Source organism: Lissotriton vulgaris, chromosome 9 (assembly GCF_964263255.1).
Source record: "Lissotriton vulgaris chromosome 9, aLisVul1.2, whole genome shotgun sequence".
Taxonomy (NCBI): Eukaryota; Metazoa; Chordata; class Amphibia; order Caudata; family Salamandridae; genus Lissotriton; species Lissotriton vulgaris.
This window is the reverse complement of record NC_141697.1, coordinates 276,939,782-276,955,800: the sequence shown is the minus strand read 5'-3', so window position 1 is coordinate 276,955,800 and position 16,019 is coordinate 276,939,782. Positions and strand designations below refer to the sequence as shown.

At 41.1% G+C, this 16,019-nt stretch overlaps 1 protein-coding gene across 1 annotated transcript in view; it reads left to right on the top strand.

Moving 5' to 3' along the window:
- ISM2 (isthmin 2) overlaps positions 1 to 12,990 on the top strand; it is a 103,064-nt gene extending 90,074 nt beyond the window's left edge. Inside the window, exons 4-6 of the mRNA XM_086937561.1 lie at positions 3,185 to 3,325; positions 6,916 to 6,993; positions 9,412 to 12,990. Of these exons, the coding sequence (XP_086793687.1) occupies positions 3,185 to 3,325; positions 6,916 to 6,993; positions 9,412 to 9,929 (737 nt within the window). The 3' untranslated portion in view covers positions 9,930 to 12,990. The remainder of the gene's footprint in view (positions 1 to 3,184; positions 3,326 to 6,915; positions 6,994 to 9,411) is intronic.
- The last annotated feature ends 3,029 nt before the right edge of the window (positions 12,991 to 16,019 follow it).

Sequence of the window (16,019 nt, the reverse complement as noted above, 5' to 3'; positions counted from 1 at the left end):
CAGAGAAACATTTACTATGTTGGTGTAAAAGTTTCTCTTGTGGCCCAGCAGTTTTGAGGCCATGGAAAGAAAGCCACCAAACCATCTGCCCTATTTAGAATGGATGTTTGGATGGCTTTTATTTTAATACTGCCCTACTACCAAGCCTAGAATGCATTTATTTTCGAAGGTGTCACACCCCAAACACTGCACCGCCCTCTTCTGAAGCTACGCCCCTACTAATAGGTTGCATCGCAAATTGTCCCTTCATGGGAGCTATGAAAATGATGTGCTTAATGAATATTAATCAGGCAAGTTACAATTTGTAACCCCCCCTATGAAAGGCTGTGAATGCCGGTATGGAGGCCTACAAAGGACAACAAATCTTTGTCCCTGCTTTTGCAAATGCGAATCTGTTTTTTTAAACAGCCTGTGACTATTTAAGGGACAGATGCTGTGTTTTTATTTTTGAAGTGTTCCTGCTTAAGAACACATTTATGGGAGAAAAGGGTGGTCACTGCCTGCTCTCTCTGAGGCCGCCGGTATGATTTCCAAAGGCAAAACTAACCCATAGGATCTGTTTCCCCTTTGTGAATCAGTTACCACCCCGACTCAGGGGTTGGTAGCTGATCAGTGGTTGGCAGCCACAGTTACAGTGGCAAACCATTGATATATTCCTTTCCAAATCACAAATAGAAGGGGACGTACATATCACACCACCCCCTAGTTGAAATTCGGAAAGGGTGACGAAGTCCTTTTATGATTCTGTTAAATTGTAGAAAGTCCTTTTGCAATTGCAAACCCTGCAACTTTACAAATCGCAGGATTCGTGTTCACAAAAGAGCTTTGTACATCCAGTCCCATGTATGAAAAATGCTGCTCTAAAATGTACAGTTTATTCCTGCTTTTTTTCAAAATGGTCTAGAGATATCTGAGTTGCTTGCTATGGGCAGCGTGAGATAGCACCCCCAGCCATTGCTCTTGGTTACGCCTCAGCCGCGTGAGTGCAGATTTGTGCTGGATGGCAGCAGCATGTCTGGAACATCCAGCAAGCCAACAAGCAAACGCCTTCAGTGTCCCAGCCTTTATTCAGAGACTTATTCTGTCTGCATAGTGTAAAACGCAGGCTCTACAAGGTCTTTCAGCGCAGAGACAAGTAGCCTGATTAATAAATACACCTGGGGGCAGATGTATCAAAATACCTATTTGCGATGCTCAAATAACGATTTTTTGAGAATCAATATTTGAGAATTGCAAAATGGTATGTATTTAAAAATTCGATATTTTTTAGCAATTTCTTAAAATTCCTTAATTGCGATTAGCAAATTTCTAATCGCAATTAAGGAATAATTTCCCATTTATTTCTATGAGCCAGGAGGCCCATAGGAAGGAATGGGAAGTTATTCCTAATCGCAAATTGAGAATTATTTCAAGGGTGCGAGGGTGTCTTAAGGACACCCTGCTGCACCCCTGAAATTTACATGTGTGCGCATATGGCGCACATACATGCCCTAAGGGCATGTATGAGCGCCACATGGCACCTTTACAAATGCCAAAAAGTGCATTTGTAAAAGAATTCTCAAATTAACACCAACTACAAGTTGGTGGTAATTTGTGATTTCTTAAGGTGAAATCGCAAAAATTAAATGTTTCTTACATAGCATTTAAGGAATCACAATTTGTGATTCCTTAAATGCTTTCGCAAAATTAAGGAATCGCAAAATTTGCGATTCCTTAATTTTTGCATCATACATACCATTTTGACAATTTTTAGTCGCAAACGCTGCTTTTTTGCGAATCGCAGCGTTTGCGACTAAAAAATCCCTTGATACATCTGCCCCCTGATTAATAAATACATCTATCTATTACTGAGATGTATAACTAATTAACAGATTCACAAAACTCTCAGATGTAGTATGCATTACATGCAATTAGCACATGCTATGTGCATAAGTGCTTTATGATGCATATCTTTTCCTCGCATTTGTCTAATTTCCTTAACCCTTGTGGAGTCTCCCGTTGCGCAGATCCCATATGCTACGGGTTAAGAAATGTATGTCATACTGCACATCATTTTATATTTACTTTTCTCTTTGCATTGAAGATGTTTTATATAAAACATTTCTCCTTCTAAAATTTCAGCGTGAAAATGTAAAACTCTGATATGCCTTCCCACAATAGGGCCAAGTATTTAGGAGTATGTGACGTAATTAATACTGCTGTAGAACTACTTCACATACTCCTAAATCCCTTTGTGAGTTGGCGACATAATCTTTAAGCAAAGGCTACATTAATGGTTCTGTTTGGGCTGCTTCCCTTTTTTAATGATCACTTTTTTGGCACATTTTGCATATGTCTATATGTATTCTGATCTATAGGTGCAATTTACAAATACATTTATGAGAATCTCCAGGAGTACGACATGAGTACCCTATGACCGTTTCTCGATTATGCACTACATTACTGAGCCTCGGTTTACCAGGTAAGTACCTTGAAAGTGCCCAGGACCTGTGCTGCCTTAGGACTTCTCTCTGAAGTCACCTTCTGAGTAGCCGTGGCCCGTGCAGGTAAGAGCGGTGGGGGAATTCGACAGACGACCACGAGGGAAAATTAAATAACTAATTAATTTCCCCTCGTTGTCTGTCGAAATGCCCCACAGCTCATACCTGCAAGGGCCGCGGCAGCTTCTGAGGAATGGTGGATGGCTGACGCCCGACAGTGGCATTTGAGGATTATTTGTTAAACTCTGCTTGTGATAGATTTGTATGTATGCATAAGTTATTTCTGTAGCACGACCCTAAGAAAAGGGTAGCAGAGTGCTTTACATGGTCAAAGACCCCCATAAAGTCAACAATTAATAGGAGAAGAAGCTGAGTTAAGGGTGGGCAATGTATTGTGTGTGATGTAGAGTACTTTAAAGAGGTGAGTCTTCATCGCTTTCTTAAATTGGAGCAGATTTGGTGATATTCTGCCAGCTGACCTCTATCTGCAGGTATAGGTTACCTATTTAGAAATCAGGCCTTGTTCAGGCTGTTGGTGGTTCCTGCATAAGGGTGTTCTACGGATATCTGGTGCATTATACATGCCAAGAAGGGCCTGGCACATCTGTCATTTTGAAGGCTATGCACACTCATTGTGGTTATATTTAAATTGTGTGTTTCATCTCCTGGAATTCTGCAGCTGACCCTTACTTAACCCTTTGCAGATTATGATGGTGAGGCGGAATGGAGCTCCTGGGCTGCCTGTAGCGTTACCTGCGGTAGGGGAAACCAGAAAAGGACACGCTCCTGCGGCTACTCATGCACTGCCACAGAGGCCAGGACCTGCGATGCGTCCCATTGCCCAGGTACGTGGCACCTCTGGCCTTCAGCAGCTGCATGAGCAGCCTTCAAGCCCTGTGTATGTACATTTCAATTAGTACATGCATGGATCTGCCCTCTTAGGAGTGAGGTGTGGCTGACCCTCACCCTTCTTATGGTTTATTAGCTGGTTTCCATGACCAGCAGATGAGAATGGTGGCATTACAACATGGACAGATTTGGTGTTATGTTCTACTAAGGACTTTATTACAATCCTAGAGAAAAAATATCTCCAGGTGGCAGTGTAGAGAGTGGAGAAAAGGGGAGTGGGAAAGAAACTTCTTCGCAAATATACTTGCACCCTAGATTAACAGTTGACAGAACACCAGGCCTGCTCTAACTGGGTGCTGATCCACACACAGTAAAACAGTCCGACCCCCACCTGATTTCCATAAATGATTCCAAGGAACACTGTGGGGGAGCACACAACAAAACACTTCCTCTTGTAATCCAAAAAACAGACTAGGGAGCTCTATCAAAATTACTCTGGGGCAGTAAGGATACGTCTATAATTTGTCCATAAATACATGAAATCAGTGAAGGTGAGCCTTCCATAAAGTTTGTTCTTTAAAATACAAAACACCCCGCCCAACCAACACGTTTCGTCCTTCCAAGAGAACTTCATCAGGCCAGTGAAACAAATCTATACAAAACCAAATTTTAAAAACACATAAAATGTGTAAAAGCCAAAACTATGTTCAAGACTCTATCTCATTAAATATAACTTTATTTTGATGAATTAGGACCGTAGGCCCATCTTTACCAAAAATCACGAATAATATCCACTAAATTTCCAAAACACAAATGACATGTTAACTCAAACCCAAGCCCCACATCATTTGATATAGCAAACAACTATTGACAATCCTACATTAATCATTTACTATTAGAATTAATTGTGATACTAAATAATGAATTTAGGATTGTAAATCTATGTACATGCTTTCTGAACTAATTGGAGAACTTTTCACTCATCCTGATGGTCCATCTTTTGGATATTCTTCATTTTTGAATTTTCATATTTCTTTAATACCACAGTCTAATTTTGGTAGCGCTCCCTATTCTGTGTTTTTGGATTGCAAGTTGGGGTCCATAAGCAGTAGGGCTGATTGGGAGGTGTAGCGCTGAATATTGAAAATACAGCACTCAACACTTGTGTGGTCTTGGAAGGCAACAACTGCTCATTTTGAATTTGTGAACAACCTTTCATCTGTTTGCAGCAACCTCCCTGTTTCCTTGTTCTCTTACAACAAAATATATAAAAATTCTAGAAGTGTATTGCAATGGGAATTTCAGTATAAAAAGGGACCTATAAAACAATTAAATATTTTACTTAACAAATAATCTGTCCTCAAATAAGACATCCAGAAGCTTTTTGATTTCTTTAAAAAATAGTTAACATGAATTTGATTTTCATTGGCAGATTCTCCCTTGTGGACATTCGAATTCGTTTTCTTAGTCTCGTTTTCCTTTTCCTTTCTGATTAAAATTTGACAACCAATGTTGAGCTGCACACGTCATCTGTTTTGAAGACGCTATTCAAAATTCTCCCAGTTTCCCCAATGGCCAGTCTTCTTCTATTGGTGCTAGCGGTGATAAGAGCAGCACAGAACCCTCAACCTCAGACTGCATAAGGGATTTTGTTGCTGATCAACATCATCATTCGGAGGTTGAAAATGATACTGTAAGCATCTCCACTCTGCAAGTATTTCCATCACTAATGTTCACCTAAGCAGGATGCACAGTCAATTAATTTCATCCTGTGCCACCTGAACACAAAATCCTCTTTACTCAGAAAGAAATCATGCTGTGAGGGGTTGTATGTCAGAATATCATAGCAAGTAATATCGGCTGACTTTGATATCAAGTATTAAATATTGTTCACAAAAATATTGTCCCATTATGTGTAGAGTTTCTAAAATGAACTCCAATGGGGATACAACATTTATGGCAGACAATATTCTGACTACAGTGTTCTGCTACCAAACTCTGGGCGGTGCGGTCTTTCCTCGAATAATGATGCAGCCAGTTTATAGGGAGTGTTTTTGTTATATTCTATGTAATGTTGTGTGATGCCGTAGACTAGACAGAGGATGGACTTCAATGTTGGGTACATTGAGTTTAGCACACAAGAACTATTTAGTGTCTTTTCAGGTGATCTCTTTGCATCAAGATCAATAACCTATTCCACCTTAATCTAGATCTCAAAGAGATGGCCAAGAATTCCAGGTTTCAGCTAAAGCTTCACTGTACTCTTAGGCCTTTTCTTTCAAATCAAGACTTTAAGCTTGCCAGCCAAGCCCTAGTTATGACACATATAGACTATGAAAATGCAGTGCAATTAGAGCTGCTTAAATGTCATCTAGCTACCATCTTAACAGACCTCCAGCCATGATCTCAGCTTCAAAATGATCTTAGTGCTGTACACCAGTCCTTTCTTCGCTGGATTGACTTCCCATGTACAAGACAATTCATTTGAGCACATCTGAATACTTATTTCAAAAGCTTCAGCTTTCTAATATAAACAAAACTTTAAGAAATCAAGCCCTGCTCCAGCTCTTCACCCCCCAGATGCAAAAGGTTTTGCCACCATGAAACTATCATCATTTGGGAATGCTTCAAGGACTTGAATGCTGTACCGACTCATCAGTTTTGGATATTATTAGGGGCATATCCATTTCCTAAAATACTTTTTGTAATCTGTACCTATCTACTGTTCATAGTCTTTTCAATCCCTGCACTACAAAGATAACGCCATCTTTTTAAAGACCAACATTTTCTGTTTTTATGCTTGTCTCACTGTTATTCTGTGCCTAGTATTTGTAACGTGCTCTGCCGCCCTCAGTCTGTCATCTTTTTGTGCTATATCAAGAAGATGGATGGATGGCTATGCTACCTGGGTGCCCTGGAGCATCAGACGAAACACTCCAGGATAAGATTCATTTGTAAAGTGAACCACTGGTGTAGCTCTTGTGTGGTCAACCACAAGTAAACCAGGAGTAGTCAATGTAACAGCTCCTGATAACAACTCACCTTTCCTGTCAACAGTTGAGTGGGTTCATCTCTCTCTCTGTTTTCTCAACAGCTTTTTCCACATTCTAACACAACATCCATTCAGAACACTCAGAAATCTGACACTGCTTGTTCTCCATATTCCTTGGTACTCCAGCTTACCTAAAACCTAAACATAATTGCAATAATCATACTATACAGCGTTAAAAGATCATATTTCCACAACCCGGTCCTCCTTTTTTAAAATGTCCTTACAACATACAGATTAACCACTCTGTAGTAGATAGCATGTCATCATGGCTATAACATGTTGGTTTTTCAGTGCACCCACATGGCATATTCAGGCAGGTGGTTATAACATGGCTTCCTGTGACCTGTAGGTTTGAAGACTGCCAGTGCACATGATGCATCATATCTGTTGCATGTGTCCCATCCAGAAAAGACAGTTGGGGAACACAACCTCTCGACCATCCCGCTTTCCCCTTCCAGAATCCTCTGATAAATGAGTAATGTCCTGCTTTTGTAATGCCTGTGGTTTTACTCTAGATGTTTTTGTCTCCTGAAGGGACAGAAGGAGATCTGGACTACGCCACGGAAGAAACACCATTTGGGAATGAGAACACAACAGCTGTATTCAGCTCGGGTGAGTAGACCGTTTCGTCTAGGACTGGCTACAAGGCTCCATCTCAAACCCAAGAAAGACTATCTACACCAAGCAAGAGTGTCTGATATTGCAAGTTGGCTCACAGTACTCTGAGAAATCCAACTGTGTGGGTGAGGAGTCTCTCCACACCAAGACATACAACTTCAGGTGAGAATGGCAGCTGTTTACAGAGAGCTCCCACCATGCAGGAAAAAGAATACTCCAAACAGAGAGCCACACAGCCAGAATCAGCAACTCACTCTATGAATGTGAAGAGCAGCCCATAAGCCATGACTCACACCATAAAGGGGAAGCCCTGCCATGCGAAACCCATAATCCACAACTAACATTAACTAACACTATGAAGAAGAAGAGTAGCTTGTAACCAGTAAGTAACACTAGAAAGGAGAAAAGCAGCTTATAACTAACAACTCATACTATTAAGAAGAGCAGCTCATAACCTCCTACTCAGACTGTAAACAAGAAGAGCTGCCTATAACTGATATCCGAGAGTATGAAAAAGAACAGCCCATAACCCACAACTTAAACTATTAAGGAGAAGAACAACCCCTACCAAAGAGCATCTGCTGCTAGGGTTGGTCTGGCAACTAAATGATGCCCTGGGAAATGTTGTAGTACAAGCTCCATTGACTAAATTAATGGAGTGGCCTAATCTGAAACAATCTAGAAATGTTCTGATAGGAGGCCTTCCTCACAATATTTGTTAAAAAAGGTGCTAAAAAGATTCATTTTACAGGACAATTTTCTACATATAGATGATTAAAAGTCATAGGTGATAATGGCAGAGCTTCAGAAAGAGCCTAGAAACATCCCAATGCTTCATGCTCTGCCTTACTACACAGAAGTATTATTTTGTGTTGCACCAACCCATATATGCTCCTATAAGGAAACTATGTGGGCTGCTAATTGAAATGAAGAACCGTCAACTCTCCAGCGCAAAAGGCAGCACAGTGTCCTTCATATCTTGGGGTTTTTGCTTTTTATAGGTGAGGAACTATCTTCATGAGCTCCTAGAACAGCCACTTCATGACAGAACAAAGGTTTCCAAGACAAAACTTTCACCAAATGTCAGGAGCACTTTCTAATAGAGAACTTGTGTTTTAACATAAAAACGTCATAGAAGAGAAACAGATTATAACACACACTGTGCAGGCGATGAGACGAACAGCTTTAAATTGCCCTCATACTATAGTCAAAAATAGCCACACTCAATAGCAATTCTATTACATAGTGCCACTGCAAGATTTCATTTCTTGTTCAGGACAGCACCAATTTTCTGCTCCTTTTCCTACCAATTGGTCATCTGGGGCCCCTTTGTTACTCACTCTCTAGATGCCTGCCAAGTACCTTTGTGCAATAGACCCGGTCTTGCCACCGTACATGACATAGGCAGCTCTTAACAGATAATGTTGACCTGTACAGAACAGCAATCCATGCTACCAAAGCAAATGGTTGGGTCAAATTAGTTCATATTTATATTGTCCCTTAACAGCAAGTTTGCAACATCTTGGCATTGGTAGACTCTCCTTATGACATTCATGCAAGATAAGAGGGATTTGGAGTTTGGGTGAAATCCCAGACTGATGTAGTTGACTGGTAGGTAAGATATCCACCTTCAGTCTCACAGTTCAAGGTAGATGGAGAGTTACATCCTGACCAGACCAGTCTAGTTTTTGATCACAGACCTCTAGACCAAAGTTTGTTTTAACTTAGGACTCTGCTCCCTGCTGTCTTCTTAGCCACATGTGCCCTGTTTTCTACCTTTTGCTGTGCTCTTTTTCCACGCTATCCTCTGGATTCTACTCCCACTAGGTATATCTTTTGGAATTTGTCCTATGTCCTGACTCTGTCCCCTAATGGCCCATCTCCTCACAGATGCTGAGAATAGGGAGAACTGTGCTCAATGTATGATGAGAACTGTGGAAATGTTACATCTTCTCAATTTATTCCTGAAAGTTTACAGCATAGGGGAACCTAGGAGACTCAATGCCACCAGCATAGACTGTTGGAAACATCCCTATCTTTTCCAACAATGAAGGACTTTGAGGTTCCTCACCCACCTTTTGAAGATTAAGAAGCTCGTTGTTCTATTGTATATTTCTCACTCACTGTCTGAGCCTTTGCTCAGTATGCTAATTTGGTACATTTTCTATTTTTCATATACACACTTGTACAGCTCTGTGATTGATGCTGAATTTAGACAGAATATTAGGAGTTAGTTGATGTACTAGTAGAACTTCCTTAATTAGGGAATGTGGTAAGATCATGGTAAACAGGCAGAACATCTGCTGCAGCTGATAGATCTTTTTAGAGTAGAATACTCTATCAGTGGCAGAAGTCGGTGGGGAGCACAATAGTGATATTTTCCTTTAATTCAAGTATTTTTTGTGTTAACAGATGTGGACAGCTGTGAGAAATGGCTGAGCTGCAAGAGCGAGTTCCTTACCAAATACCTTAGCCAGGTGTTGACGGATCTGCCTGGCTGCCCCTGCTCTTACCCCTTGGAGGCAGTCTACAGCACAGTCACCATCCCGGATGAGAAACAGGGTCGTCCCTTCCGCTGGAGGGATGCCAGTGGTCCCAAGGAGCGCTTAGACATCTACAAACCAAGTGCCAGATTCTGCATTCGCTCCATGCTCTCTTTGGACAGCACCACCTTGGCTGCTCAGCACTGCTGCTATGATGAGCGCTTGAAACTCATTACCAGAGGCAAGGGTGCTGGTGCCCCCAACCTTATTAGCACCGAATTTTCTCCTGAGCTGCACTACAAGGTGGACATGTTGCCCTGGATCCTTTGCAAGGGGGACTGGACACGGTATCACTCAGTGCGGCCCCCGAACAATGGGCTTGGCTGCCCTGAAAGTCCCTCAGAGGATGAGTACCTCTCCCAGTTGGAAGAAGCTAAGGAGTACTGAGCTGCCCGATGTCTACATTTCAATTGGTGTCACATGGTAAACCTTAGGACAATAAGTGGCAATGGATCTGAGCTTCTGGCAGGTTTTTGGGAGACATGTCAATGGGGCACCAGAGGCAGCAGGCAACTGGTACTGCCAGTCATGCCATTTCACAGAAAGGGTATTTGATGTTGAAAGGGAATACATCAAACCAGAAGTTTTTGCCTGTCGGACAGTTGAATTGTTTTGGTGTCATGACAGATTGCAATACCAGGCAGTCACCAGGTCTTCAGCAACCCTGGTATTAAAAGATTTGTTGGATGGAACTGAATAGGCGCATGAGGCACTGCCACACTATGGGGTGAGGACTTTCACTAGTGCTGTTCAGTTTCTGACCTTATTGATGCTGGATTGACATGGCCTCATTGTCCAGTGTATGCACCTGCTATGGTTGACTTGTAATCTCATTGTCCACCAGATGCCAGATATCGTCTCCGTAGCTGTGAGAATTTCCAAGGGAGCGCAGTCAAGAGGTGGCTGTGACTTTTCTCTGAAGCAGAGATGCTTAGGGGCATTTGACAACTGAACCTGGGGGAGGCATGGTTCCAAAGATTCATTAAAGCAGCCGAAAGATAGTTGATCCTGGTGGGTCTCTGGAGGTTACCATAAAGGAACACCATCCATTCTTGTGAGAAGTCGGAAACATTCAGATTTCAGCCAAAGCATCGCCTGTGCTTTTGTGGTAGCAGAGGGTGCGTGGTTGGTAGCATCTACTCGTGTGGTCACTTCTGCAGCCATCCATATTGCGTGGCCCACTGCGGTGGTTCTTGTGTTTGTTGAAGGAGACGTATCGTGTCAAGCTTTTTGTAATTATTTTTGTAGAGTCCCTCGTGTCCCATGTTATAGCTTGAAGAATACAAGTATGTGAAGATGCATTAAACTCTTTGGCACGGTTCTTATAAAGATTTGCACAGTGCAGATGTATGCTTATAAGGCATGATGTACAGGTCCCATATTCATATAGAGGAGCAGCACATTGTGGATGGGAAAGCACAACACGATGCCGCCAACTTACCTCAAGAATACATGCTACAACGTACATTAGAGAAGAAAACAAACTTGGTGGGAGACTTTTATTTGGGTTTAGCATTTTCTACAAAAATTGTTGGATTTTCTGTTTCCACCCAACTCTAAATCAGACTAAAACTGTTTTAACAGCTCGGCCATTGACAAGAAAGCAGAAGATTGCAGTGAGCGACATGTCTGATGTGACACTATAAAAATGAGTTTGTAGCTGTGCTCAGAGGCGGTACATCCATATACAAATTAAAGATATGCTTCCAATGAGGCAGGTCTCCCCCAAAGGAAATTGACACATCCATAGAAGTGGATTCATCTTGCCCATGGGCATATGAACAAATGATTTTGTAAATTTGGCTTTTTCTGTACGTTTGTCTCAATGTGTGTACGTAAGCCTGACTGTCATCAAGTATTTCTTTCTATGAGTGTGTGTATACTTGTGTCTGTGTCTATTTACACATGGCAAGCTCGATAGCAGAAAGTGTGTTTTTGTATGTTTGTGTTTTTTAAATATATTTATTAAAATGTGCTTATGCTATATGTGTTGTGTACGTTTGTATGCAACCGTGTGTTTGTTTCTGTGTATATATGTGGGTATACATATACAAGTGAGTACATTTGTTCGTTTATTTTCACAAGTATGCATCTGTGAGTGTAAATCTGTATGCAGTTGTGTTTGGGCTTAGCGATTTTGGTAAGAGGCTGTGTGGTTTATGAGCAGACAATCTTCAAGCACAGAGAAACAATCAGTCATTTATCTTACAGCCAGAAAAGGGCTGCCAAGTATATTAAGCCTGCCCACTTGCCTGTATTCCTGTAGTCAAAAGTGGCAGTTGAATGTGCATGCTCATGTCTATGTGTTTGGATTGTGATGTTAGTGTGCATTTGAACATAGGGTGATGCAGCAAGGTTGCTCAAAGATCTAAGCACATGCTGCAGACATCTGAGAGCTAACTGCAGGTTACAGTTACACGTTTTAGTATCGGTATAGTGGGCTCAGTCCTTCATCTTTTTAGGGATGCTCATGAGCACCAAAAAGGATAAATGTAACATACACAATTTCAGCACAACAAAATGGTGAACTCGAGGGGGGCAAGAGGTGTAATATTTGAGTGTGAACTTCTCTACAGGAAGATGCATTTTGGAAGCAGTTCACACATGCACCTGAGGGTATGGATGGTATTGTTAATCTGCAATTGTGCATTATGATGTGCTTTAAGATGTGCCCTTTAGTGAGTATTTAATGTGTGGTAGACCACGCCTTTGAGAATGTTCTTGTGTGAAAACGTTGGTGCCTTAGGTCGTCGTTACCAGTGACTCAGGAAGTGGACTGGTGTTTTCCCACCATCGGACCGACTGATGCCAATTACGGCGAGGGTGGAGAAAATCCAGCCCATTATGAGTTGGGCACTGAAGGTCTACTTAGAAATTAGGAATTTACAGGGGAATTTGTAATTCCATGTTTTATTCTGTTGGTAAGTCCTCATTTTGGGACAGACTTTTACTCTGAGGGGCTTATTTATGAGCCCTTGTGCCACATTTACGTTGCGTCGCTTTTTGTGATGCTGCATGGTATAAATAATGCATCAAGTTGCTCCATATTTACGAAGTGATGCATCTAGGCAGGTGCGTCCCTTCGTTAAGCCCTGCGCTACATTATACCTGCATCAGGTATAATGTATGCAGGGTGGGCGTTCACCCACATCAAAGCCTCGTAGAAGTGCCGCATTGAAAGATTTCAATGTGCCACTTCTAGGACACCACTGCGTCAAATCCTTACGCCTGCCTCGTTGCAGGCGTAAGGGTGACACAGAGCTATAATCATAGCCCTCCCCCTGCATTGCTGGAGTTGCATCACGCTTCCAACACAACTCCAGCTATGCGTTAGTTGTGGGCCAACAGATAAGTCAGTAATACTGACGTATCTGTCATTCCTTGCGGCATGATGCATCATATAGTAAATATGGCGCTGCTATGGTGTCGCAAAGTGGGCGCACTGAGAAGTGTTCCCAGAGTTTTTAGCTGCTTTTAGAACCTGAAAACTCCAGATAAAAGTGAAAACACTTGTCATTCCAAAGGCGTTCCCCACCCCATCAAAATTAGGAGGCCACTCCTAAAGGGCATTCTTAGTACACAATCAAAATAAATCGGTGGAAGGTAAAAAGAGAACACACAGAGAAGGAAAATATATTCAGAAAATTTATATTTACTAAAGGAACATAAAGTTGGGGAGACAAATGCAAAAAAGTTAATTCAAGCAGTAATCATGAACAGAGATAAGCAATAATTTCTCTACAGTTCACAACCAAAAACATCAACTCCTCGTGGATATGACAGACAACCAACATTAATTAAGTGTGTCAGGCAATGGAGTTTTTTATGTATGTATGATTTTAGTGACTTTTATTATATTTTGTTTGTAATTTGAATTCATTGTTTTAATGTAGGGAGTTTTTTCAGCATTGAAATATTCTGTCCTGATGATGGTCTACATGACGACTGCCCTCTAGACCGAAACGTCGACACTTCCATCCTCTCCGGAAACGTTGCATTGGCACAAACTCACGACCATTCTTTATTAATTAATTTTGGTTGTCTGTCATATCCACGAGGAGTTGATGTTTTTGGTTGTGAACTGTAGAGAAATTATTGCTTATCTCTGTTCATGACTACTGCTTGAATTCCTTTTTTGTATTTGTCTCCCCAACTTTATGTTCCTTTAGTAAATATAAATTTTCTGAATGTATTTTCCTTCTCTGAGTGTTCTCTTTTTACCTTCCGCCGATTTATTTTGATTGTGTACTAAGACTGATATCCTGTGGATACATCTGAGTGTGTAACACATGTACAACTCACAACTTAGACTGACCATTTTCTTAAATAAGTCCCTTGTAGCATACTTTGACCTTAACTATACAGTGCCCAAGCCTATAAGGGTTGATTGGGTTTTCCCCTGCCTATAACACTCCTATAGGGCAGCCTTGTTTCCCAGATTATGCATTGTTGTGAAATGCTGTTGAGCGACCTGACTGCATCAGTTAGGCATGTTTTTGAATTTCTGTACCTTTGCAGTGTAGCAGTGCAGAGCCTCCCTCATTCCAGGAAGGTGTTTGGGAGCAAGCTTGTTCGTAGTATTTCACGATCCTTGGTCAAAGAACTTGCCTATTTATCAGATCCTTATATTTTACCTGCAGCATTGAATAGGACAGGTGGGCAGAAATGGTAGGCTTCTAAAATTTAAGATCTGTAAAATTCAGATTCAGAGGCAAACATTTAAAAATAACCAAGGACCTTTATATTCCAACCACTCGGAAATATTCCAATGTCTGGGTTCAGGTTTTTACATTCCATATTCATTTTCATCTGCTGAACACAAGATGTAAAATTGTACCAGAGGAAGTGGCATCTTCACAGAAGGAAGAGGTTGTGACATCACCCATTGTTTCTCTGACATTCACTATAAGTCTATAACCAAGTGTGGAAACCTCATTGCCGTCCAATAAGAACTTTCCCAAAATGGATTACGACAAAGCACATGTGTTTTTAAGCATTTGATTGTCATGTCCAAGGGCTATGCAAGATTTACATCTGTTAATTTTTCCCAGATATTACTCTGTATGTACTTTGATGGAGGCACTTTATTTAAAAATATGTTGATTCTCACGATATTGTTAAGCTGTCTTTAATTATCTATTTGAAAAGTTGAAAGGGATCTAAGCACAGATGCTCCATATTTTTGTAATGCTGCATAAGTAGTTTTAAGTATTAAGCATGTTGAATTTCTATTGTTCATTCAAGATACTTTGTCAATTTTCTATTTTTTGTTGCTTATATTTGTTCCCGGTAATGTATTTATTGTCTGTGATAAAAATAGCATATGAAATAAATAACATAAAAAACATGATTAGATTAATGTGTTGTGATATGAAATAGGTTATCTGATTTGTTTATGCGCTGCTGCTACTAGTGTTGATGATCTGACCACAAATGGCATGGTAGTATGGACTAGGGTCCTTTGGAAATATGCAGGTCCCAAGAGACCCTAAAAAATTACATCACAGGCATTGTTGGATGCAGGAGGAACATCACTTCCTGCTCTGACTGAGTTATAATTTTAATGCACCCTGTTGCTGTAGGGAAAGTCTTACCCATGACATCACTTGTTTTGTTTACATTTTTGTATTAGCTTTACAAATTTACATGTATTACTGCGATTACAGACACCTGAAATTGCATATTTGCATCTTTTACGGTCACTACTTGTCACAAAAGTTGTACCCTTGTACTAAAAGTTATGTATCTGGTACCGAAGGAAACAGGGTACAACACTTGCTATAACAACATAATATTTCTGCTACAAACATTCGACTAAAATGTACACAACATTTCTTGTAATAACATGTTAGCTCGTAGGGGGGAGAACAATAGGATGGGGGTAATGGTGTGCAAATTGCATCTCACTGAGTTATTATATTGAGTGCAGATGGTGTTAATATTTATTTATTTTATTTACGAATTTATACAGCGCATAGCTGCCCCAGCAACAGGGCGTCCCAGCAATACCTTAAGAACAGATGCCTATAGACCGCTCCAACAGAGACAATTACGCCGGAAAGAGCCAGGTCTTTAAAGCATTACGAAAAGTCAAATGGTTCTAAAGTCCTCTAATGGAGATCGGGAGGGAATTCCATAGGTGGGTCGCCTGAACCTTAAAAGATTGACCACCAGCTCTAGCTCTTTAAAATCTGGGGATACACACCAATCCAGAGTTGGCAGAGCGCCTTGGGATGTATTGGACTACAGATCCACTAAGATCGGAGGGCCTCGTTGTGTCAGGATTTTGTGGGCTACAAACAGAGACCTAAACTGGATTCTTTTGGCTATTGGCAGCCAATGAAGCTTAGGCAAAAAGTTAGATACTGAGCAGGACTTGGGCAGTGCCAGCAAAGCACGTGCCGCGGCATTCTGCATTCTTTGGAGGCGTAAGATACAAGATTTATTGGCGCCTAGATAAAGGGAGTTGCCATAATC